This window comes from Aptenodytes patagonicus, chromosome W, assembly GCF_965638725.1.
Source record: "Aptenodytes patagonicus chromosome W, bAptPat1.pri.cur, whole genome shotgun sequence".
NCBI lineage: Eukaryota > Metazoa > Chordata > Aves > Sphenisciformes > Spheniscidae > Aptenodytes > Aptenodytes patagonicus.
In genome coordinates, this window is record NC_134981.1 from 39,894,849 (window position 1) to 39,920,083 (window position 25,235).

General features: G+C 48.6%; 2 protein-coding genes across 2 annotated transcripts; both read left to right on the top strand.

Annotated features, from left to right (window-relative positions):
• Positions 1-674: 674 nt before the first annotated feature.
• Positions 675-8,684, top strand: LOC143172248 (adenosine 5'-monophosphoramidase HINT1-like). The gene is given in 5 exon segments (XM_076361473.1): positions 675-753; positions 4,841-5,103; positions 5,105-5,134; positions 7,441-7,545; positions 8,345-8,684. Coding segments are annotated over 5 exon segments (642 nt in total). The 3' UTR covers positions 8,510-8,684.
• A 766-nt stretch (positions 8,685-9,450) lies between these two features.
• LOC143172249 (adenosine 5'-monophosphoramidase HINT2-like) lies at positions 9,451-23,772 on the top strand. The gene is given in 6 exon segments (XM_076361474.1): positions 9,451-9,598; positions 12,526-12,788; positions 12,790-12,819; positions 15,126-15,230; positions 16,030-16,145; positions 22,988-23,772. Coding segments are annotated over 6 exon segments (738 nt in total). The 3' UTR covers positions 23,064-23,772.
• Positions 23,773-25,235: the final 1,463 nt, after the last annotated feature.

Below are 25,235 nucleotides of genomic sequence, written 5' to 3' on the forward strand. Positions count from 1 at the left end.
CCTCTAGCTTGTAACGGAATTGAGCTTTTTGACTAAAAGTAGTGATATAAAGCAACGCTCACCCCTGGGTACGTACTTCTGGTGCAAAATGCAGTGTTGTTCTGGAGCGCCGTCTGATGCCTATTGTCATGGTTTAGAGTAAGAGGGGTAGTACTTCTTCTAATACGGAGAAGAGGGCTCGGGGTTTTTGGCAGGTCAGGGGCGAGGAAGGGCAAAGCTGGTTGAGAGGTGCTGGACGCTTCGCTTTTAGCTATAAAAGTCAAGTTCAGAGGCTTTGTAAACCCACGCAAAAGGCAGCCTAAAGTTTATTCTCCACCAGAATTGCTTATGTTGCCTGAAGGTATAATGGGGGCTCTAACCCGGAGACAAACTTAGCTTCTGTGGCTGTTCCGTAGTCCGTTACTGTCTAGCTTGAAAAAAATTGCATAGCTCTTTCTTTCCCTATAGTGTGCGTAATCGGTCTCTGTAGCTTTGCTTGGAAAAAGTCAGTTGCAGGCGGGCAGACAGTAATCTGAAGCGCAATGGTTGAATTGCTAGGCATTGGCTAACTGGTTTCTCTGGGTGGTTCTCTGCTCTCGTTCCTTCCCTTCCTGCCCTCTCCCCTCTTTGTGTGTGGCTTTTTATTTTATTTATTTATGGCTTTGTACTTCCTTCTCCAGCTTCTTGGGCGTTTAATGATTGTTGGCAAGAAGCGTGCTGCTCACCTGGGCCTGACCAATGGATTCCGGACGGTTGTGGATGAAGGGCCCGAGGGTGGGCAGTCTGTCTGTCACGTACGTCTGCCCGTTCTGGGTGGCCGTCAGTTGGGCTGGCCGCCTGGCTAAGATTTTTGCACCACAAGAGTTGCTGCACGTGTACAAATCGCCACTGAATGGATTTCGTCTGTTGCCCGTCAGTCTAGCCACTGTTGATGTCTAATTTTTTGTGACGCGTGTCTGTGGAAGGTAATAAAAGCTCTGAGCAGCAGTTGCACAATAAAGACTTAGCATGGGGATATCATCTCTGTCTCGCGCGTCTTACTGAGGGAAATAGTTCTGCAAGTTAAAATGGTGTCTCCCCGGAGTGTAAGTACGTGGAATGTTTCAGTCTGTTAACAGTGTTCTGTAGATAGCTAGTGATTTGCCCAGTCATTTGAAGCGTGACGCTGGAACCGCTCAGCAGTCCCCTGCGTCTTGTAGGAAGCAAACTTTTTGGAAGTGGTACGCAAATGTACATAAAGCCAGTGTAGGCTGCTGCTAAAACTTTAGAAAATACCGTATGTGACGCTACAGGCATGCCATGCAAGGGTGGTTTCGGCACAGTGCAACGTGTTGGAAGCATCCAACTCCCGTTGGAGCACTTCATCGATGGCTGTGTGATAAGGCCCCGTTGAGATCCCTTTTCTGGTGAGGAGGGGTATGGTAGGAGAAAACAATCGGTCTGAAGGGCAGCTGTGGTGCTTCCATAGCACAGTGGAATATCTCTTTTGTCACTTGGGGTCAGCTGTCCTGGCTCTGTCCCCTCCCAACCTCTTGCCCACCCCCAGCTTACTGGACTTTGGGGGTGGGGTGGTTGGAGAGACAGCCTCCATGCTGTGGGAGCACTGCTCAGCAGTAGCCAAAACACTGGTGTGTTATCAGCACCCTTCTAGCTACAACTACAAAGCACAGCACTATGAGGGCTGCTATGGGGGAAGTTAACTCCATCCCAGCCAGACCCAAACCAAAACTACATCACAGGGAGACGGCAAACTTCATCCTTCTTTAACAGCTATTAAAAAAGGGAGATGGGCATGGGAAAGCAGGGCGATCCTTCGTTGCCCTTGAACAGGGTGTTGCTGAGGCATCTGAGATGCCCACTGGGAGGCGTCTTCATCTCTTCTGTATCCCCAAGCGATCAGGTGAAGTTTGGTGACACGGGCGCGCAAGAGGAAGGTGAGCCTGAGTCCAACCTCGAGCTGACTGACACAAGTAGCTCACGAGACGAAGGAGACCGGACGCTTGTCTGTGCTCGGGGTAGAAGGAAGAACCCTCCCCCGTCTCCTGAGGTGTTGTCCTGGTTTTGGCAGGGATAGAGTTAATTTCCTTTCTTGTAGCTGGTACAGTGTTTTGGATTTAGGATGAGAACAAAGTTGATGACGCACCGATGTTTTAGTTGTTGCTAGGTAATGCTTACACTAGCCAAGGACTTTTTAGGTTTCCATGCTCTACTGACTGAGAAGGCTGGAGGTGCACAAGAAGCTGGGAGGGGGCACAGCCAAACTGGCCAAAGGGACATTCCATACCATGTGACGTCATGCGCAGTACATAAACTGGGGAAAGCTGGCCGGGGGGGCCGCTGCTCGGGGACTGGCTGGGCATCGGTCGGCGGGTGGTGAGCAATTGTACTGTGCATCACTTGTTTTGTGTATTATTATTATTATCGTATTATTATTATTATCATCATCATTTTATTTCAATTATTAAACTGTTTTTATCTCAACCCACGACTTTTTCTCACTTGTGCTCTTCCAATTCTCTCCCCCATCCCACCGGGTGGGGGGGAGTGAGCGAGCGGCTGCGTGGTGCTTAGTTGCCGACTGAGATTAAACCACGACAGTCCTCCCTGCGTAACAGACAGGATGCTGTGGGGTTGGAGTCTGAGGAGCCCGTGAGTAACGGACAGGATCCAGGACAAGCCAACCATGCAAAGCTGACCCAACTACCCACCCGCATTAGAACCAGTGCCACCAGGAAAGCACGTAAGGTATTAGTAATTGGAGATTCCCTACCGAGAGGCACCGAAGCACCCCTTTGCCGTCCAGACGATTTCTCTAGAGAAGTCTGCTGCCTGCCAGGAGCTCGCATTCGTGGCGTCACCGAGAGGCTGCCGAGCGCGGTGAACCCTACAGCTTATCATCCGCTCCTGCTATTCCGTGTAGGGTCTGACGAGGCAACTTGGAACCCTCCAAGGAGACTATATGTCCCTCGGAGCAATGTTAAAAGGATCAGGAGCACAGGTGGTGGTCTCCTCTATCCTCCCAGTCAGGGGAAGGGGTCCAGGAAGGAGGAGACGAATTGAACGGGTGAATGCCTGGCTGCGTAGCTGGTGCCGTACGCGAGGTTTTGGCTTCTATGATCATGGCTCTACCTTTGAGAAGCCGGGTCTGTTGGGGAGCTGATGGGATTCACCTGACCAAGCGGGGCAAGAGGGTCTTTGCCAACAAGCTGGCCAGACTTACAAGGAGGGCTTTAAACTAGACTCAGCGGGGGAAGGGGATGGAGTTTTGAGCAACAGAGAAGAGCCAGGGGCTGCTGATGCGTTTAGGGACCAACAGGGGAACACCTGAGAAATGCCGCAAAGGAATTGGGGCTTGATCCTCCAAAAAGGCGACGCGGTCGAGAGCCCAACTGAAGTGCCTCTATACCAATGCACGCAGCACGGGTAACAAACAGGAGGAGTTGGAAGCCACTGTGCAGAAGGAGCAGAAGGGAGCTGGCAGCTCTTTAAGGACGTTTTTCTTAGCGCGCAAGAGCTCTCGATTCCCACGCGTAAGAAATCAGGCAAGGAAGGCAGGAGACCGGCATGGCTGAGTAAGGACCCTCTGGTCGAGCTGAAGCGCAAGAAGGAAACGCATAGGCAGTGGAAGCAGGGACACGCATCCTGGGAAGAATATAGGGATGCTGCCCAGGTGTGTAGGGATGGGATCAGGAAAGCTAAGGCACAGCTGGAGCTGAATTTGGCAAGGGCTGTGAAGAATCATAAGAAGGGCTTCTACAGGTGCGTTGGCCAGAAAAGGAAGACTAAAGAAAACGTACGCCACCCCCACCCCCCTCCGATAAGTAAGGCAGGAGATCTAGTGACGACCGACACGGAGAAGGCTGAGGTACTCAACGATTGTTTTTCCTCCGTTTTCACTGGCAATCGCTGTTCCCACGTCCATGATCTGGATGATGGGTAGACAGACTGTACCCTCAGCGAGTTTGCTGATGATACAAAACTGGGAGGAGTGGCTGATACACCAGAGGGTTGTGCTGCCATCCAGAGGGACCTGGACAGGCTGGAGAAATGGGAGGCTCGCGCGGTTCAACAAGGGGAAGTGCAAAGTCCTGCGCCTGGGGAGGAACAACCCCATGCACCAGTATATGCTGGGGGCCGACCGGCTGGAAAGCAGCTTTGCAGAAAAGGATGTGGGGGGCTCCCGGTGGACACCAAGTTGAACATGAGCCGACAACGTGCCCTTGCCGCAAAGGCGGCTAAGGATAGCCTTAGCCCGATATAGAGGAAAGCAGGGTTTCTATATGTGACAATAGAGTTGTGTGGACCAATCAAATTGCTCACTACCCCCGGGGGGGCAGGGCACCGCAGACCACCCTTGGGCAGCTTTGGGGGCGCTGCCTGTTTTTCTAAAAGCCTCCTACCCAGCTTAGCGCAAATCCTATCTTGATCTGCCCTCCAGCCCTCGAGCCACCGGTGCTGAACACGCGCTTTGTACTTTCTTTTCTCCCAGGAGGCGTGCAGCTTGGAAACGTCTGCAATTGAAGTGGGGCTTTCAGGGAACAATTTAGAGCAACTTCTGTTGGTTCTGCGAAACGTTCTGAAAAGTTAAGGCCTGCCCTGCCCTGCCCTGGCCAAAGCAGTCATTTGACTGGAGGGAGCAGCACCAAAAAGCCACAAGCACGTTTGGGGTGGACTTGATGCGGTAATAAATAACAATAAACAGTACTTCTAGCCACAACAGCCTCTTCCGAGACCTCGTTGCCCGCCCACGGGGTCGCAGCACTGCACGGCACGAGCCCCTCCGCGGACGCGCCCGACGTCTTCTCCCTCCACCCCCCAGGTCGGATCCCTCCGCGCCCCGAGGGCACGCAAACTCCCTGAGCCCCGGTAAGCACCGGGTCGACGAGGGCGGACCCGCCAAGGGGGCGGGGACAAGCGAAAGCGACAGACGAGACAGCCGATCGAGGCGCGGGATCGGCCGGCGGCGATCTGGCGGCCCAATGGGCGCCGCGGAGGGCCTGGCCGAGTGGAGGAAGCGCGGGGGCGACAACGGGCGTTGTCGTGGCTGACGAGATTATTGGGGCGCGGGCCGCCCGGCCCGGTGGCGCCGCTACTGTCTTCGGAAAGCTCATCGGCAAGGCGCTTCCCCGCCAGCGTCATCTACGAGGACGAGGAGGTAGCCGCGGCTTTGCTCTGTGCGCGGTTCCTTTTCCCTTCCCCCCCTCCCCCCGCGCTCGCAGGCACCCTGAGCCGAGGACCCGTTGCGCGGTGCCCGGGAGCGCGGCAGGGCGGCAGGGCGGGTGGAGGGACGGAGGACGGACGGGGCCTCTCTGGGTTGTGGCGCTCTCTACTGCACCATCCCTAAAGCATCGCGCTTCTTCGGTGCCCTCCCCCTCCCCGCGGCTGCCGCGGCGCGTACTGGGTTGCTGGTGCTGTCCGGCTCGCCTCGGTTCCCAGCCCCGCCGTGTCGCGTGCGCGCGTGCGTAGAGGAGGGCCTCTGACGGTAACGCGCTCGGTGGCAGCCGCAGACGTTTGCCGCGTGATATCCCTTTGGCGCTGCAAGTCGTGCAAAGTTTGCTGCCGAGGGATGGGAGCGGTCCTACCTCGTGTAGGATGATAGTCTTGAAACCTTAGATTAAGCACACGCAGTCAATCTCCTCGGGGATTCCAGAGGGGGGGTGGGGTGGGGTGGGTGTGTAAACAGTGAACGTCTGAGTAGTGACCGTAATGAGTTAGTTCTGCATAGGAGAAATGCAGGTCTTGACGTGCCGCCTAATAGCATTATCGAGATTTCGCAGCTCTGCTGTGCTAGGCTTTGGTTCTGAGCCCCCAAACTGGATTATTAAAGCAAAGAGTTACAGCTTTCCTTATTTTTCTTAAAAAGAAAAAAAAAAAATCTAGAAACCGGTCATCCTGCAGGCTGCAAAAGCTTCCCAGACCTTGTTTCTGTGGTGAAGCGGGACCGTGATAACGGCGTGCTTGCAAGGTTCACGGACGCTGGTGCACCACAACGTGCTAGGAACTAGAGTGAGCTGCTTGGACTGTGGGGAAAAAATGCAGCCGTTACCTACACGGTGTTAACTTTAAGTTAGTATCCCGTATAATTTTTTTATTAAAATGCTGAAGATTAACAGTTAGGGATGTCTTCTGCTTTTGAAGGTAGGGTTTACGTGCGGTATAGAAGACAGACTCGTACTCCGCACTTGCAGGCTTCCTGCGATTATGCTTTTGTTCAATACTTGAGCTCCCTGTACCGTGGAAAATGAATGGCCGCTGATCTTGCACTTTGCTCAGTTCTTTGCTGATTCAGTTAAGCCATCTGTCTCCTGCCTCTGTGTGGACCACATCGAACAGAAAAACTGCTTAGGAAATGATCAACCCAAACTAAAACATACTGGCGGCCGCTAATCTGAAGTACTGGCCTGTGGAGGAGTGGCTGGTACAGCAGGGGCACGATCTAGTATCCCTGAGCAACCGATGTTTTTAACAGTAGCAGGGATATGCTGACAAAAACGGCTGGTGACCTTGACCATCCTTCCCTGAGCAGAAGAAGGAGCCTCACTACGTGATGAACAACAACAGCGGAACAACACCCAGGATAAGGAGGAGGCACAGATCGGCGAGACCAGCCGGCAGCTACCAATGAGAAGGGCTAACTAATTGGCTAGGCCTAGGAGGGTGGTTAAAGGGAATATTTCAGAGCCTAATATTAATACTAATAATAGTGATTATAGGATTATTGTTGTTTAGTTGTGCTTTGTCTTGTATTAAACGATTAATAACACGTATATCTAGTGACGCTTGGCTAGCCCAAAATAAAAACGGGGGAATTGTGGGAGACTGGCTGGCTGAGCAGAGGCATGTCAACATAGAATTGATAAGTCAGCAGGATCTCAAGAAGTGGCGAAAACAGCTGGTGTGAGAACTAATAAAGTGCAAGGACACACTGACCTTGTTTACTCCGGCATAAAGCCGACAAGAAAGTTGTGGTTAGCAAAAGGGAACGGCAGCTGGAGGAAACAGGGTGTTGGGAGAAACAAGATGTGTATGTAAATGTTGGGAGAAACAAGATGTGTATGTAAAGGCTGGCATTTAGGCTACTAACCAATAAGGAGCTTGGCTTTTGTAATATGTATGAGCTAATTAAGGAACCTATAAAGTGTAATGATGGTATTCTAATAAACGAAGTCTGCTGATCCCTCACATTGAGTGACTGCTCCTTCCCTCTGCTTTGGCAAATGGCACGACACTGGCCCGTCTCCTTGCCCCCATCATCTTGCATGCTGAATCCCGCTTCTGGAGGGGGCTCTGTAAACATGTTGTATTTTGTGCATAGAAAGTAAGAAAAAATCAACGTTTCGGCTTGTGTTTGGGGTATCTGGTAATCTGCTTCTGTACGAGTTCAGTGGGGCATGTTGATCTGCTTAAGCTATTGCCTTTCTCTGAAGCCAATTGCGTTTTAACTGTTTACTCTTCCTCCAGTGCCTTGCGTTCCGTGATCTTTCACCCCAAGCGCCGACGCTTTTCCTAGTCGTGCCTAAGGAGCCAATTGTCAGGTTATCTGAAGCAGAAGATTCTGGTGAATCTGTAAGTACCGTGGAAGCTTTCTGTACGCTGAACTGTACCTGTAATTAGTTCCTAATTTACGAGACTCTTTCCCATCCCCTCTTTTCCTCTTGATGGGGCACGGTAGGCTATTTTGGGTTTTCTGGCGCTATCATCTTTTGCCTCTAGCTTGTAACGGAATTGAGCTTTTTGACTAAAAGTAGTGATATAAAGCAACGCTCACCCCTGGGTACGTACTTCTGGTGCAAAATGCAGTGTTGTTCTGGAGCGCCGTCTGATGCCTATTGTCATGGTTTAGAGTAAGAGGGGTAGTACTTCTTCTAATACGGAGAAGAGGGCTCGGGGTTTTTGGCAGGTCAGGGGCGAGGAAGGGCAAAGCTGGTTGAGAGGTGCTGGACGCTTCGCTTTTAGCTATAAAAGTCAAGTTCAGAGGCTTTGTAAACCCACGCAAAAGGCAGCCTAAAGTTTATTCTCCACCAGAATTGCTTATGTTGCCTGAAGGTATAATGGGGGCTCTAACCCGGAGACAAACTTAGCTTCTGTGGCTGTTCCGTAGTCCGTTACTGTCTAGCTTGAAAAAAATTGCATAGCTCTTTCTTTCCCTATAGTGTGCGTAATCGGTCTCTGTAGCTTTGCTTGGAAAAAGTCAGTTGCAGGCGGGCAGACAGTAATCTGAAGCGCAATGGTTGAATTGCTAGGCATTGGCTAACTGGTTTCTCTGGGTGGTTCTCTGCTCTCGTTCCTTCCCTTCCTGCCCTCTCCCCTCTTTGTGTGTGGCTTTTTATTTTATTTATTTATGGCTTTGTACTTCCTTCTCCAGCTTCTTGGGCGTTTAATGATTGTTGGCAAGAAGCGTGCTGCTCACCTGGGCCTGACCAATGGATTCCGGACGGTTGTGGATGAAGGGCCCGAGGGTGGGCAGTCTGTCTGTCACGTACGTCTGCCCGTTCTGGGTGGCCGTCAGTTGGGCTGGCCGCCTGGCTAAGATTTTTGCACCACAAGAGTTGCTGCACGTGTACAAATCGCCACTGAATGGATTTCGTCTGTTGCCCGTCAGTCTAGCCACTGTTGATGTCTAATTTTTTGTGACGCGTGTCTGTGGAAGGTAATAAAAGCTCTGAGCAGCAGTTGCACAATAAAGACTTAGCATGGGGATATCATCTCTGTCTCGCGCGTCTTACTGAGGGAAATAGTTCTGCAAGTTAAAATGGTGTCTCCCCGGAGTGTAAGTACGTGGAATGTTTCAGTCTGTTAACAGTGTTCTGTAGATAGCTAGTGATTTGCCCAGTCATTTGAAGCGTGACGCTGGAACCGCTCAGCAGTCCCCTGCGTCTTGTAGGAAGCAAACTTTTTGGAAGTGGTACGCAAATGTACATAAAGCCAGTGTAGGCTGCTGCTAAAACTTTAGAAAATACCGTATGTGACGCTACAGGCATGCCATGCAAGGGTGGTTTCGGCACAGTGCAACGTGTTGGAAGCATCCAACTCCCGTTGGAGCACTTCATCGATGGCTGTGTGATAAGGCCCCGTTGAGATCCCTTTTCTGGTGAGGAGGGGTATGGTAGGAGAAAACAATCGGTCTGAAGGGCAGCTGTGGTGCTTCCATAGCACAGTGGAATATCTCTTTTGTCACTTGGGGTCAGCTGTCCTGGCTCTGTCCCCTCCCAACCTCTTGCCCACCCCCAGCTTACTGGACTTTGGGGGTGGGGTGGTTGGAGAGACAGCCTCCATGCTGTGGGAGCACTGCTCAGCAGTAGCCAAAACACTGGTGTGTTATCAGCACCCTTCTAGCTACAACTACAAAGCACAGCACTATGAGGGCTGCTATGGGGGAAGTTAACTCCATCCCAGCCAGACCCAAACCAAAACTACATCACAGGGAGACGGCAAACTTCATCCTTCTTTAACAGCTATTAAAAAAGGGAGATGGGCATGGGAAAGCAGGGCGATCCTTCGTTGCCCTTGAACAGGGTGTTGCTGAGGCATCTGAGATGCCCACTGGGAGGCGTCTTCATCTCTTCTGTATCCCCAAGCGATCAGGTGAAGTTTGGTGACACGGGCGCGCAAGAGGAAGGTGAGCCTGAGTCCAACCTCGAGCTGACTGACACAAGTAGCTCACGAGACGAAGGAGACCGGACGCTTGTCTGTGCTCGGGGTAGAAGGAAGAACCCTCCCCCGTCTCCTGAGGTGTTGTCCTGGTTTTGGCAGGGATAGAGTTAATTTCCTTTCTTGTAGCTGGTACAGTGTTTTGGATTTAGGATGAGAACAAAGTTGATGACGCACCGATGTTTTAGTTGTTGCTAGGTAATGCTTACACTAGCCAAGGACTTTTTAGGTTTCCATGCTCTACTGACTGAGAAGGCTGGAGGTGCACAAGAAGCTGGGAGGGGGCACAGCCAAACTGGCCAAAGGGACATTCCATACCATGTGACGTCATGCGCAGTACATAAACTGGGGAAAGCTGGCCGGGGGGGCCGCTGCTCGGGGACTGGCTGGGCATCGGTCGGCGGGTGGTGAGCAATTGTACTGTGCATCACTTGTTTTGTGTATTATTATTATTATCGTATTATTATTATTATCATCATCATTTTATTTCAATTATTAAACTGTTTTTATCTCAACCCACGACTTTTTCTCACTTGTGCTCTTCCAATTCTCTCCCCCATCCCACCGGGTGGGGGGGAGTGAGCGAGCGGCTGCGTGGTGCTTAGTTGCCGACTGAGATTAAACCACGACAGTCCTCCCTGCGTAACAGACAGGATGCTGTGGGGTTGGAGTCTGAGGAGCCCGTGAGTAACGGACAGGATCCAGGACAAGCCAACCATGCAAAGCTGACCCAACTACCCACCCGCATTAGAACCAGTGCCACCAGGAAAGCACGTAAGGTATTAGTAATTGGAGATTCCCTACCGAGAGGCACCGAAGCACCCCTTTGCCGTCCAGACGATTTCTCTAGAGAAGTCTGCTGCCTGCCAGGAGCTCGCATTCGTGGCGTCACCGAGAGGCTGCCGAGCGCGGTGAACCCTACAGCTTATCATCCGCTCCTGCTATTCCGTGTAGGGTCTGACGAGGCAACTTGGAACCCTCCAAGGAGACTATATGTCCCTCGGAGCAATGTTAAAAGGATCAGGAGCACAGGTGGTGGTCTCCTCTATCCTCCCAGTCAGGGGAAGGGGTCCAGGAAGGAGGAGACGAATTGAACGGGTGAATGCCTGGCTGCGTAGCTGGTGCCGTACGCGAGGTTTTGGCTTCTATGATCATGGCTCTACCTTTGAGAAGCCGGGTCTGTTGGGGAGCTGATGGGATTCACCTGACCAAGCGGGGCAAGAGGGTCTTTGCCAACAAGCTGGCCAGACTTACAAGGAGGGCTTTAAACTAGACTCAGCGGGGGAAGGGGATGGAGTTTTGAGCAACAGAGAAGAGCCAGGGGCTGCTGATGCGTTTAGGGACCAACAGGGGAACACCTGAGAAATGCCGCAAAGGAATTGGGGCTTGATCCTCCAAAAAGGCGACGCGGTCGAGAGCCCAACTGAAGTGCCTCTATACCAATGCACGCAGCACGGGTAACAAACAGGAGGAGTTGGAAGCCACTGTGCAGAAGGAGCAGAAGGGAGCTGGCAGCTCTTTAAGGACGTTTTTCTTAGCGCGCAAGAGCTCTCGATTCCCACGCGTAAGAAATCAGGCAAGGAAGGCAGGAGACCGGCATGGCTGAGTAAGGACCCTCTGGTCGAGCTGAAGCGCAAGAAGGAAACGCATAGGCAGTGGAAGCAGGGACACGCATCCTGGGAAGAATATAGGGATGCTGCCCAGGTGTGTAGGGATGGGATCAGGAAAGCTAAGGCACAGCTGGAGCTGAATTTGGCAAGGGCTGTGAAGAATCATAAGAAGGGCTTCTACAGGTGCGTTGGCCAGAAAAGGAAGACTAAAGAAAACGTACGCCACCCCCACCCCCCTCCGATAAGTAAGGCAGGAGATCTAGTGACGACCGACACGGAGAAGGCTGAGGTACTCAACGATTGTTTTTCCTCCGTTTTCACTGGCAATCGCTGTTCCCACGTCCATGATCTGGATGATGGGTAGACAGACTGTACCCTCAGCGAGTTTGCTGATGATACAAAACTGGGAGGAGTGGCTGATACACCAGAGGGTTGTGCTGCCATCCAGAGGGACCTGGACAGGCTGGAGAAATGGGAGGCTCGCGCGGTTCAACAAGGGGAAGTGCAAAGTCCTGCGCCTGGGGAGGAACAACCCCATGCACCAGTATATGCTGGGGGCCGACCGGCTGGAAAGCAGCTTTGCAGAAAAGGATGTGGGGGGCTCCCGGTGGACACCAAGTTGAACATGAGCCGACAACGTGCCCTTGCCGCAAAGGCGGCTAAGGATAGCCTTAGCCCGATATAGAGGAAAGCAGGGTTTCTATATGTGACAATAGAGTTGTGTGGACCAATCAAATTGCTCACTACCCCCGGGGGGGCAGGGCACCGCAGACCACCCTTGGGCAGCTTTGGGGGCGCTGCCTGTTTTTCTAAAAGCCTCCTACCCAGCTTAGCGCAAATCCTATCTTGATCTGCCCTCCAGCCCTCGAGCCACCGGTGCTGAACACGCGCTTTGTACTTTCTTTTCTCCCAGGAGGCGTGCAGCTTGGAAACGTCTGCAATTGAAGTGGGGCTTTCAGGGAACAATTTAGAGCAACTTCTGTTGGTTCTGCGAAACGTTCTGAAAAGTTAAGGCCTGCCCTGCCCTGCCCTGGCCAAAGCAGTCATTTGACTGGAGGGAGCAGCACCAAAAAGCCACAAGCACGTTTGGGGTGGACTTGATGCGGTAATAAATAACAATAAACAGTACTTCTAGCCACAACAGCCTCTTCCGAGACCTCGTTGCCCGCCCACGGGGTCGCAGCACTGCACGGCACGAGCCCCTCCGCGGACGCGCCCGACGTCTTCTCCCTCCACCCCCCAGGTCGGATCCCTCCGCGCCCCGAGGGCACGCAAACTCCCTGAGCCCCGGTAAGCACCGGGTCGACGAGGGCGGACCCGCCAAGGGGGCGGGGACAAGCGAAAGCGACAGACGAGACAGCCGATCGAGGCGCGGGATCGGCCGGCGGCGATCTGGCGGCCCAATGGGCGCCGCGGAGGGCCTGGCCGAGTGGAGGAAGCGCGGGGGCGACAACGGGCGTTGTCGTGGCTGACGAGATTATTGGGGCGCGGGCCGCCCGGCCCGGTGGCGCCGCTACTGTCTTCGGAAAGCTCATCGGCAAGGCGCTTCCCCGCCAGCGTCATCTACGAGGACGAGGAGGTAGCCGCGGCTTTGCTCTGTGCGCGGTTCCTCTTCCCTTCCCCCCCTCCCCCCGCGCTCGCAGGCACCCTGAGCCGAGGACCCGTTGCGCGGTGCCCGGGAGCGCGGCAGGGCGGCAGGGCGGGTGGAGGGACGGAGGACGGACGGGGCCTCTCTGGGTTGTGGCGCTCTCTACTGCACCATCCCTAAAGCATCGCGCTTCTTCGGTGCCCTCCCCCTCCCCGCGGCTGCCGCGGCGCGTACTGGGTTGCTGGTGCTGTCCGGCTCGCCTCGGTTCCCAGCCCCGCCGTGTCGCGTGCGCGCGTGCGTAGAGGAGGGCCTCTGACGGTAACGCGCTCGGTGGCAGCCGCAGACGTTTGCCGCGTGATATCCCTTTGGCGCTGCAAGTCGTGCAAAGTTTGCTGCCGAGGGATGGGAGCGGTCCTACCTCGTGTAGGATGATAGTCTTGAAACCTTAGATTAAGCACACGCAGTCAATCTCCTCGGGGATTCCAGAGGGGGGGTGGGGTGGGGTGGGTGTGTAAACAGTGAACGTCTGAGTAGTGACCGTAATGAGTTAGTTCTGCATAGGAGAAATGCAGGTCTTGACGTGCCGCCTAATAGCATTATCGAGATTTCGCAGCTCTGCTGTGCTAGGCTTTGGTTCTGAGCCCCCAAACTGGATTATTAAAGCAAAGAGTTACAGCTTTCCTTATTTTTCTTAAAAAGAAAAAAAAAAAATCTAGAAACCGGTCATCCTGCAGGCTGCAAAAGCTTCCCAGACCTTGTTTCTGTGGTGAAGCGGGACCGTGATAACGGCGTGCTTGCAAGGTTCACGGACGCTGGTGCACCACAACGTGCTAGGAACTAGAGTGAGCTGCTTGGACTGTGGGGAAAAAATGCAGCCGTTACCTACACGGTGTTAACTTTAAGTTAGTATCCCGTATAATTTTTTTATTAAAATGCTGAAGATTAACAGTTAGGGATGTCTTCTGCTTTTGAAGGTAGGGTTTACGTGCGGTATAGAAGACAGACTCGTACTCCGCACTTGCAGGCTTCCTGCGATTATGCTTTTGTTCAATACTTGAGCTCCCTGTACCGTGGAAAATGAATGGCCGCTGATCTTGCACTTTGCTCAGTTCTTTGCTGATTCAGTTAAGCCATCTGTCTCCTGCCTCTGTGTGGACCACATCGAACAGAAAAACTGCTTAGGAAATGATCAACCCAAACTAAAACATACTGGCGGCCGCTAATCTGAAGTACTGGCCTGTGGAGGAGTGGCTGGTACAGCAGGGGCACGATCTAGTATCCCTGAGCAACCGATGTTTTTAACAGTAGCAGGGATATGCTGACAAAAACGGCTGGTGACCTTGACCATCCTTCCCTGAGCAGAAGAAGGAGCCTCACTACGTGATGAACAACAACAGCGGAACAACACCCAGGATAAGGAGGAGGCACAGATCGGCGAGACCAGCCGGCAGCTACCAATGAGAAGGGCTAACTAATTGGCTAGGCCTAGGAGGGTGGTTAAAGGGAATATTTCAGAGCCTAATATTAATACTAATAATAGTGATTATAGGATTATTGTTGTTTAGTTGTGCTTTGTCTTGTATTAAACGATTAATAACACGTATATCTAGTGACGCTTGGCTAGCCCAAAATAAAAACGGGGGAATTGTGGGAGACTGGCTGGCTGAGCAGAGGCATGTCAACATAGAATTGATAAGTCAGCAGGATCTCAAGAAGTGGCGAAAACAGCTGGTGTGAGAACTAATAAAGTGCAAGGACACACTGACCTTGTTTACTCCGGCATAAAGCCGACAAGAAAGTTGTGGTTAGCAAAAGGGAACGGCAGCTGGAGGAAACAGGGTGTTGGGAGAAACAAGATGTGTATGTAAATGTTGGGAGAAACAAGATGTGTATGTAAAGGCTGGCATTTAGGCTACTAACCAATAAGGAGCTTGGCTTTTGTAATATGTATGAGCTAATTAAGGAACCTATAAAGTGTAATGATGGTATTCTAATAAACGAAGTCTGCTGATCCCTCACATTGAGTGACTGCTCCTTCCCTCTGCTTTGGCAAATGGCACGACACTGGCCCGTCTCCTTGCCCCCATCATCTTGCATGCTGAATCCCGCTTCTGGAGGGGGCTCTGTAAACATGTTGTATTTTGTGCATAGAAAGTAAGAAAAAATCAACGTTTCGGCTTGTGTTTGGGGTATCTGGTAATCTGCTTCTGTACGAGTTCAGTGGGGCATGTTGATCTGCTTAAGCTATTGCCTTTCTCTGAAGCCAATTGCGTTTTAACTGTTTACTCTTCCTCCAGTGCCTTGCGTTCCGTGATCTTTCACCCCAAGCGCCGACGCTTTTCCTAGTCGTGCCTAAGGAGCCAATTGTCAGGTTATCTGAAGCAGAAGATTCTGGTGAATCTGTAAGTACCGTGGAAGCTTTCTGTACGCTGAACTGTACCTGTAATTAGTTCCTAATTTACGAGACTCTTTCCCATCCCCTCTTTTCCTCTTGATGGGGCACGGTAGGCTATTTTGGGTTTTCTGGCGCTATCATCTTTTGCCTCTAGCTTGTAACGGAATTGAGCTTTTTGACTAAAAGTAGTGATATAAAGCAACGCTCACCCCTGGGTACGTACTTCTGGTGCAAAACGCAGTGTTGTTCTGGAGCGCCGTCTGATGCCTATTGTCATGGTTTAGAGTAAGAGGGGTAGTACTTCTTCTAATACGGAGAAGAGGGCTCGGGGTTTTTGGCAGGTCAGGGGCGAGGAAGGGCAAAGCTGGTTGAGAGGTGCTGGACGCTTCGCTTTTAGCTATAAAAGTCAAGTTCAGAGGCTTTGTAAACCCACGCAAAAGGCAGCCTAAAGTTTATTTTCCACCAGAATTGCTTATGTTGCCTGAAGGTATAATGGGGGCTCTAACCCGGAGACAAACTTAGCTTCTGTGGCTGTTCCGTAGTCCGTTACTGTCTAGCTTGAAAAAAATTGCATAGCTCTTTCTTTCCCTATAGTGTGCGTAATCGGTCTCTGTAGCTTTGCTTGGAAAAAGTCAGTTGCAGGCGGGCAGACAGTAATCTGAAGCGCAATGGTTGAATTGCTAGGCATTGGCTAACTGGTTTCTCTGGGTGGTTCTCTGCTCTCGTTCCTTCCCTTCCTGCCCTCTCCCCTCTTTGTGTGTGGCTTTTTATTTTATTTATTTATGGCTTTGTACTTCCTTCTCCAGCTTCTTGGGCGTTTAATGATTGTTGGCGAGAAGCGTGCTGCTCACCTGGGCCTGACCAATGGATTCCGGACGGTTGTGGATGAAGGGCCCGAGGGTGGGCAGTCTGTCTGTCAGAGGTAGTGGAATTTTACTGGAGACTTTGGTATTGTTCATGCTTAAGTAAAGCAAACTAAAGGACAGCCCAGCCCTGGAAATAAGGACTTTGCTTCTTGGAAGCTTAGAGCTGTCCATGAAGGATAAAAGATACCCCTGGACAATCAAGATAACTCCAGCATCCTAGCCCCTCTAGCCCTTCTTTGAACCCCTCCCAGCATCATCTGGCATCATAGGTAAATAACCATAGCAAGACTGTCTCCAGGGACATCTGGATCAATAGACAAGCAGCAAGAATGCTGTAGAAATATAGTTTCTTTGCAAAGATTTACTATGATTAGTAATCAGTATTGTGGGTGTCAGTGATTAGTCAAATCATTTTGTACCTGAATGCTTGAAGGGTATAAGAATCCTGTGTAAAACCGCATTTGGGGTGCCCCAATTTGGCTGGGACACCTCATGCACATGAATAAAAGAATTACCCTTATAATTCTATAATTTGCGTCCTAGCCTCTCAGTCGGCACGGGCCAGTTGCAAATTTTTGTAACAGTAGCAAGCAGGAGGAGCTGGAAGCCACTGTGCAGCTAGAAAGCTACTATCTAAAGCTATTGCTGAAGTGTGATGGGACACATCATACAACTGGACTGCTGCAATTGATGGCTATAAACTGTTCAGGAGGGACAGGCAAGGAAGGCGGGGGGGGGCCCTCTATATAAAAAGATGGATTGATGGCACAGAGCTGTCTTTGAAAAACAGCAATGCACAGGTTGAGAGCTTATGGGTAAAAATTAGAGGCTGAGCCAACAAAGGAAACCTCGTGGTTGGTGTTTACTACAGGCCACCAGACCAACGGGAGCCTGTAAACGAAGTGTTCTTACCTCAACTACAGGAATCTCGCAATCTCTGATCCTGCTGGGTGGCTTCAATCACCCTGACATACACTAGAAAGCGGCACAGTGAGCTTTAAGTGGTCCAGGAGACTCTTGGAGTGCGTCAATGATAATTTCTTAATCCAGGTGATAGCCCGACCAGAGGAGAAGCGTTACTGGACCTGTTGTTCACAGGGATGAATTAATTAGAGATTTCAAGATTGGTGGCAGCCTGGGCTGCAGTGATCATGCCCTGGTGGAATTCACAATCTTGAGGGATATGAGCCAGGTGAAGAGTAGTCAGGACCCTGAATGTTAGGAGAGCAAATTTTCAGTTGTTTAAGGGGCTACTGGATGGGACCCCCTGGGAAACTGCCCTCAGGGATAAAGGAGCAGAACAGAGCTGGCAGCTCTTTAAGGACATTTTTCTTAGCGTGCAAGCACTCTCGATTCCCATGTGTGCCCCAAGGAGGGCAGGAGACCGGCATGGCTCAGTAAGGACCTCCTGGTAAGAAGGAAATGCACAGGCAGTGGAACCAGGGACATGTATCCTTGGAAGAATAGAGGGGGATGTGTAGGGATGGTATTAGGAAAGCTAAGGCACAGCTGGAGCTGAATTTGGTGAGGGATGTGAAGAATAATAGGAAGGGCTTCTAGAGGTACATTGGTCAGAAAAGGAAGATTAATGAAAATGTACCCCCCGCTAAATAAGATAGGAGAGCTGGTGACAACTGACATGGAGAAGGCTGAGGTACTCAACCATTGTTTTGCCTCCATTTTCTTTGGCAATCTCTCTTCCCACACCTCTCAAGCCCCTGAACCTCAAGGTCAACAAGGCCAAGTGCAAGGTCCTGCACCTGGGTCGGGGCAATCCCAAACGAATACAGGCTGGGCGATGAGGGAATTGAGAGCAGCCCTGCGGAGAAGGACTTGGGAGTACTGGTAGATGAAAAGCTGGACATGAGCTGGCAATGTGCGCTTGCAGCCCAGAAAGCCAATTGTATCCTGGGCTACATCAAAAGAAGCGTGGCCAGCAGGTCAAGGGAGGTGATTCTTCCCTTCTGCTCCCCTCTTGTGAGACCCCACTGCATTCAGCTCTGGGGTCCCCAGTACAAGAAAGACATGGACCTGTTGGAGCGGGTCCAGAGGAGAGCCACAAAAATGATCAGAGGGCTGGAACACCTCTCCTCTGAAGAAAGGCTGAGAGAGTTGGGGTTGTTCAGCCTGGAGAAGAGAAGGCTCTGTTTAAACTGAAAGAGGGTAGGTTTAGATTGGATATAAGGAAGAAATTTTTTATGATGAGGGTGGTGAGAGACTGGAAGAGGTTGCCCATAGAGGTGGTAGATGCCCCCTCCCTGGAAGTGTTCAAAGTCAGGTTGGATGGGGCTCTGAGCAACCTGATCTAGTTGAAGATGCCCCTGCTCATGGCAGGGGGGTTGGACTACATGATTTTCAGAGGTCCCTTCCAACCCAAACCATTCTATGATTCTATGTAAAGGAGACTCTTCATTAATTTATTTTGAGCTATGAAGCCGACGACACAGTGCAGGAAAGGTTACAGGTACTGTGAACAGTTTAGCATACAGGAAAATGACCTGAAAAGGGGACTAGTAGATAACACGAAAGTATTCAGAATAGAAAATGGTAAAGGCAACTGTAGGAGATTCAGAAGATTCATACAGTACGCTAAAGGAATTTCTTTAACATGGATGAGTTAAAAGATGAGTTTAAAAGATAATTTAATGAAAGAGACCATCAATTTCTCTAATCAAAGTATCTAAAACATACTCTTTTGGATGATTCTCCTGACCAGTCCTTAAACTGCTGGCTACCATAAGCTGGAGGGATATGTAAAGGAAGATCATTTTATTGTTACCCTACTTCTAATGTTTTTTCCTTTTGCATCTATTACTGATTATCATTCTCACACAGATCAGCTTTCTTATAGATATTCAAAGTTTTACAGCTCTGCCAATAATCAGGCAGAAGTAGAAATAAAGAGACTTTGATTCCAGTTCTGCGTCTGCCCACAAGCTTTCTGCACAAAGGTCTCATTTTCTCCATCAGCACACTGGGATTCATGGACTGTGAAGCACAAACACAATTTGTTAACTCTAACTCACTTTTGCGTATAACCTTGCTCCTCAAGATTTTCTCTTTATTTCATCTGGAGAAGTCGGTACAACTCAGTATAAACCATGGGACAGTGCCCAGTCCTTCAAGTTTGAGCACCAGTGTGGTGTGCTCAGGTGGAAGTACCTATTTCTATCAAGAAAAGCTTGGACTGGAACTACTCCTAAAAACCTTTCCATCTGGTAATAGTTAGGTTCAAGATCCGAAATAGCTAAGTATAGTAGAAATAGCTAGAGGTGTTGTTTAACTAGGGTCACTGATTTCTAGTAGATCCCCTCTTGGATAAAAAAGAGGAGTTCAGAAAACAATGAGGGGAACATAGGATAGTTAGATGGAAGACAAGCCACAGAGAGTGAAATGGTGTCAGGGGGATGAGTGGCTTCATGCTCTCATTTTTATTTGTTTCTGCAAGTGCAACTTCCTGTCTAGCATTGTACCTTTTTGAGAAGACCTTCATTTGACAACATGGTGTGGACAAAACAGACTGTAGTATCAGGATGAAGGTATCCTCAGACTGCATCACCAAACTTTTTTCTGGTCAAGAGTACATTTCCTTTATGTCTCACAAACTATTAAAAATGCTATCATACAGATTTCTAAAGATCCAACACACACACATTCAAAATGCTTCTGTAATCCAGAAATATTCTGGAAAGAAAAAAAAAAAAGGTAGGGAAGAGGGCTGTTTTCCAGCTAAGGTCTCTACTGTTCATTTTCCACGCAGGCACAATCACTGCTAAGTAACAAATCATTCACTTACGTGCTATAGACATTTCAGGTAATGCATCCTATGTGACATGAACAGAAGATGTATCAGTAGTTTCCTAGATCAACTAATGACTGTTCTTGGTTCAAACCTTCTCATTGGTCAAAGAAAAAAGGTTATTCTTTCACTAACCCTTTGACAAGTTTTGAACCCTCTGCAAGTCAGTTTTCTCTGTCTTACATCAAAGAGGAAAAGTAGACATTGAAATGACCTCCCACACCTTAGACATAATGATGGAGAGAATTCAGCCTTGTGAAAATAGTGCCATTGGAAAATATTCCAAAGAGCCAAAATTTATAGAACATATGTCACATGCATGTGATTTTATACTGAAAATTAGTGTACATCTTTCAATATATACCCATTTCTTCCTTAAGGTCCAATTCTGCCCTTCTTTTTGTATCAATAAAAAAGAGTTTTCCTTGTGGCTTAGCATTAGCATGATACCCCAGTGATACCTGTCACTCAGACCTAAGGCCTACATGTTATTGAACTCACTCAAGTAATTCAACTCGTTGAGGCGGTTAATGACAGCCAGCATTCCTGAAAGCATAAAATACAAATTCATTGCTTCTGTAAGTAATAACTTTGTAGCTTTTAGCAATGTAAAAAGTACATACCAGCAATTCAGCACTGTTGGTGAGTTCTGACACAGTAGATGAACAGCCCTACTACAAGAATTTAGGCATAAAATAGCCTAAAGAATTTGAAAATTCTGCCAAAGAAAGCATTTTAAATTGGAGGGAAAACAGCTTTGATAGCATGCTGGGAATTCTGTTTCAGTGTTAATAGAAAGTATATTGTTATAGACGTGATTGTATTGCATGTATTTGGTGCTAATTAGTCTCTCATTCAAATTATTAAAGCCTTTGTCATTCACAGCACCCCCAAATTTGCCTCCTCAAACCTTTGGAGTTCATCAGGTTGCAGGGACTTGAAAGCCTCTGCCTACTGCATGTGACAAACCTCCGAGATTCCCAGTGTGAAATTGATTTTGCAAAAAGTAAAACAGGATCAGATCAATTTTAAGAGTCACACTCAGTTGTATTAACTGATGAACTAGACTACCTATGTCCAGAGAAACCATCTTTCATGCTGATGTCCAAAACTTCCTCCAGAGCTGAAGTAAAACTTGTAAATAATAGGAGTGACAAGGTCAGTGTAATGGGATCAGAAATATCACCAAATCAAGTAACATATTGTTATTTCAGATGGAACTAAAATGATTAAGCCATAAAAAAGAGAGGTAATTTATTTATTTTCATATAAAATGCAACACTTCAAACATCTGCCATATCACCAGACCAATCTTCTTTTCAGTATAGATCACATCTCTTAATTTTCAGTTTGACTAAGCCCTGCTTAAACCTCTTGATGTTACTCAGAGATTTACAGAACAAATACTGGATATGAAAGGAAATAATTTTACAACAGAACTCTTGCAAGTCCTTTGATAACTGTGATAACACTTTCCTTTAAAACTGGTCATTTTTTTGACAGGTGGCTGTTCATTGTCCACGCTGTATAAGTTCTTTTAGATAGAAGATGCTATTCTAGTGATTTTTCTTCAATTCATTGTAACTGATTACATCAAATTAATAACAGCTGGACAAAGTTATGCACTGTCTCTAATCAGTTATATAGATCACAACAACTACAGCCTTTCATTCTGCATCTTCTCTGCTCTCACTATTAATGTGTCTATATAACAAAAATAAAATTGAAGGCTCCTTGTAACTAACTGCTGGGTCTGGCTGGGATGGTGTTAATTTTCTTCTTCTCTATAATATGCTCACCATCACGATGCTGGGCACCCCCAATCACTGGGAAGGAATATGTGTGTTGAAACCAGCTCAAGCCCATTGCTCTCTTTGAAATTCTTTTGTTAGTTGTCTAGTTTTTATACTCTCTGTTGGGCTGAGCCACATGTTCACTCCCCCCATGCTGGTCTGGCTAACTCAGGGAGACATTCACACTCTAATGAACTCAGGGAGAAACATTTACACCACCAGTTGATCCACTCAACTATTGATAGTTGTTTATCTAAATCAAAGGCCACCCTCCCATCATGGACTCTGATACAAACACATTGAACAATGTGCAATTAACTGCATCGATGACTTAAAAAATATGACCAAGCCTTTCCTAGCTTTGCAGCCCACATTGCAAGTAGTATTCAATGGTGAGAATGGCTGGGATAAGCATTCCAACTTCTCAGTAACCCTACCGAGGGTAAGTGACCAAACCCATTACAGCCAGAACCATGAAAAATGGGCAGGAAGCCAGAGGTTAAGTGAAACAGCTGTAATTTATAAGTCCCTTTGTGACTGAACCAATATATATATCAAACATATAAAATAGCAGTGTGTTAGCTTGTATTTCTCATTTCAAGAGAAGGTTCTCTTTAAATTTGTTTCCAAATTGCTAGCAGCCCTATTTTTCTAACAGCAGTGTCTCAAAGGTGGACCTGAAATGAAAGCATTAATATGTTCTCTCCACACTGGTCTCACTCTCTCTGTGAATCAAGGGTTCAGTAGTTTGATCTTCCCCTTTCCCTCTTTATTAATTTTCTATTCCCCCAAAGAACAGAAATCTTACAATATGTCTAAACTGATTGCTTATTGGGCATTTCCTATGCAACATCACCAAGCATTCTACTGGCTGACATGTTTTATATAGTACCTTCATTGTACTTGATATATGCAAATAAATAACTTAGAAAACATACATACAGAAAAGCAACAAAGTGGTTGAATGACCTGTTTATCTCTAACAGGTTGACCAGCTTGGTTTTCCTAAAAACAGCCAAAGGACTAAAGGCTTTTTCTTTCTCATTGAACAGCAGAGATTTCTTATCATGGCATGTTTCCATTGAAATACATGTAAATTCTGGCAGTGAGATTCAAACTCCCTGGAAATGAGATTTACTCACTAATTCAACATCAGAAACAACAATAACAAAAAAGCAAGCCAAAGAAAAATAGAGTAAAATCCTTATCATCTAGATATAAAGGAAGAAGGAGTAGAGGCTGCAGGGTACTGCCACAAACTGTGCATTTACTGCCTTCTTTTCTTTGTGTTTCCTATCTCCTACAGGATCCCAACAAGTGCAGGTGAAAAACATTGCCAAACAAGGCACAAACAAGAACAGACTTCACAACATCATGAGTAATATATATATACACAGAAGTCCTCCCAGTGCTTTTTGAACAGACAAGGAGCAAACCCACATGGGAGAACAGAAAGGAAAAGTTATGCTAGCTGGAAAAATCTTTACTTCTAGTGATTGCCTTCAGAAAGATTTAGGTTGCTGACCAGCCTGATTTGTAATGTGATATTCAGGGTCAGAGCCTCAGCCCTGAGATGAGTTATTTGCCTCTAGTTCCAATTTCCAGAGCCGCTACTGTTGTAAATAGTTGAGAGATAAACGGCTGGATTAATCAAGCATACGTCAAGCATACAAGGCCACAGTTAACGAGCACATCGTGAGATAGATAAGTACTAGCAGAAACCAGACAAGGACAACCAAAACTGTAGCAAATGGCAGTGATGAGCCAATTTATGACCATATAAGGAGAAGGGCCCAAAGGTTCAAGAAAAATTCACCTCCTGCAAAGACCACAAGAGACCACCAGAGACCACCTAAGACACCTGTAGATGCTCCTAAGGACTCAAAATGCATGCATGAAAGACTATGCAAATATTATAATTAGTTCTTAGAAATATAATGAATATGTATGATTATTCCAAGAAATTATTATGAATATGTATATCGAAGAGCCATATAAGGGACGGTTGATGCAGCATACAGTGTGCATGCTAGGCGGAGAGATCCCCCATGCACCTGGTGCTGAATAAAGTAATGCCTGCTCTTTAATACACCCAGTGTTAAGGAGTTCTATTCCCGATGTTCGGTGACATTAGGTTGTGTGATAAAGCTCATCTGCACAGCCACAAAGGAGCTCAGAGAGACAATGGCAGGAGGGGGACCCCAAATAATACCCTGTTGGGCTACTGCCAGGTCCATCACAGGGGCCATCAGCCCATCAAAGGCCCATCTGCACAAGCCCAGAGGAGCATGGGGTGCACAATGGAAGGCGGGAACCCAAATCAAGGACTCCTGAGGAACAAACACCTTGTCAGGGTACCTCCAAGGGCTGTCCAAGCAGAGCCCTCAGCGCCACTGTCCAGGCGTGAAACCCATCATGATGAGTCATCGGGAGCAGCTCTCCAGATCACCTTTCGGGCTAGAGGGGGTTGCTGGCTAGGGGTGGGACATATTTTGTGATTCAGGGGAAAAGCAGTTTGGGATCGCACAGAACTTATGAGATGTTTAGGGGAGGAACCAAAGGTAGGACAAGGGAGGGGTTTACGTGATTCTGGGAGGAACAAGAGTGGGAAAATAGAATCATAGAATCATAGAACGGTTTGGGTAGGAAGGGACCTTTAAATATCACCTTTTATGCCCAGGGGTTGCATAAAAAATGGAGGGGTAAGGGGATAAAAAGGGCCAGTTGTGTGTAAATGATTTGCTGGTCAGTATGCTTCTCTGGCTATGCCCTGAGCCTGATCAACGCAGTCTGTCCTATTTTCTTGTTTAATTCCTTTCTAATTTTTTCCTAGGTGAGGGGTCTTTATTCTGTGTCCGTGTGTGTATAGGGGTGTGAGTGTGAGCAACTGGAGCCAGGCCATGGGTCAGAGGGCCCCTGTGTCTGTGGTGCCAGTGACTGTAGCGAATGAAGGTGTGTGAGTGAGTGTGTGATTGCTAGCAAAGGTCAAGCCAGTCTAGATGACACGTAGGTAAAGTGGCTTGGGAGCAAGGGAGTGAGTGGGTCTCTAAGGGCCAGCTCTGAGTGCGAGAGTGCCTGTGTATCTCTAGGGGTGACGGCACAAGGGGATTGGCTGTGGGACTAGGGGAGTCCTGGCCAGCTATGTGTGTGCGCAAGACAGACTGTACCAGCAACTGGAGTAGGACTGTAGCCTCAGGGGCTTGTATGTCCAGATGCCAGCAAATGAGAAGACTGGGATCCAGGGGACTGAATGTCTGAGCCCAGCTGCTAGAGGGATCCACGTTGTACATATATCTATATATATTCTCAGTAGTGACCTTCCATCCTGTCCAGCCAGAGAGGGGAGAAGGATGAGGCCATTGGTACTGTTTATGTTCATGTTGGTGCTCTGAGTGTCTGTAATATGTGTGGCTGGCCATGTATATGTATATAGTTGTTGTGGTTTAACCCGGTAGGCAGCTAAACACCACACAGCCATTCGCTCACTCCCCCTGCCACCCCAGTGGGATGGGGGAGAGAATCAGGAAAAAAAAAGTAAAATTCGTGGGTCGAAA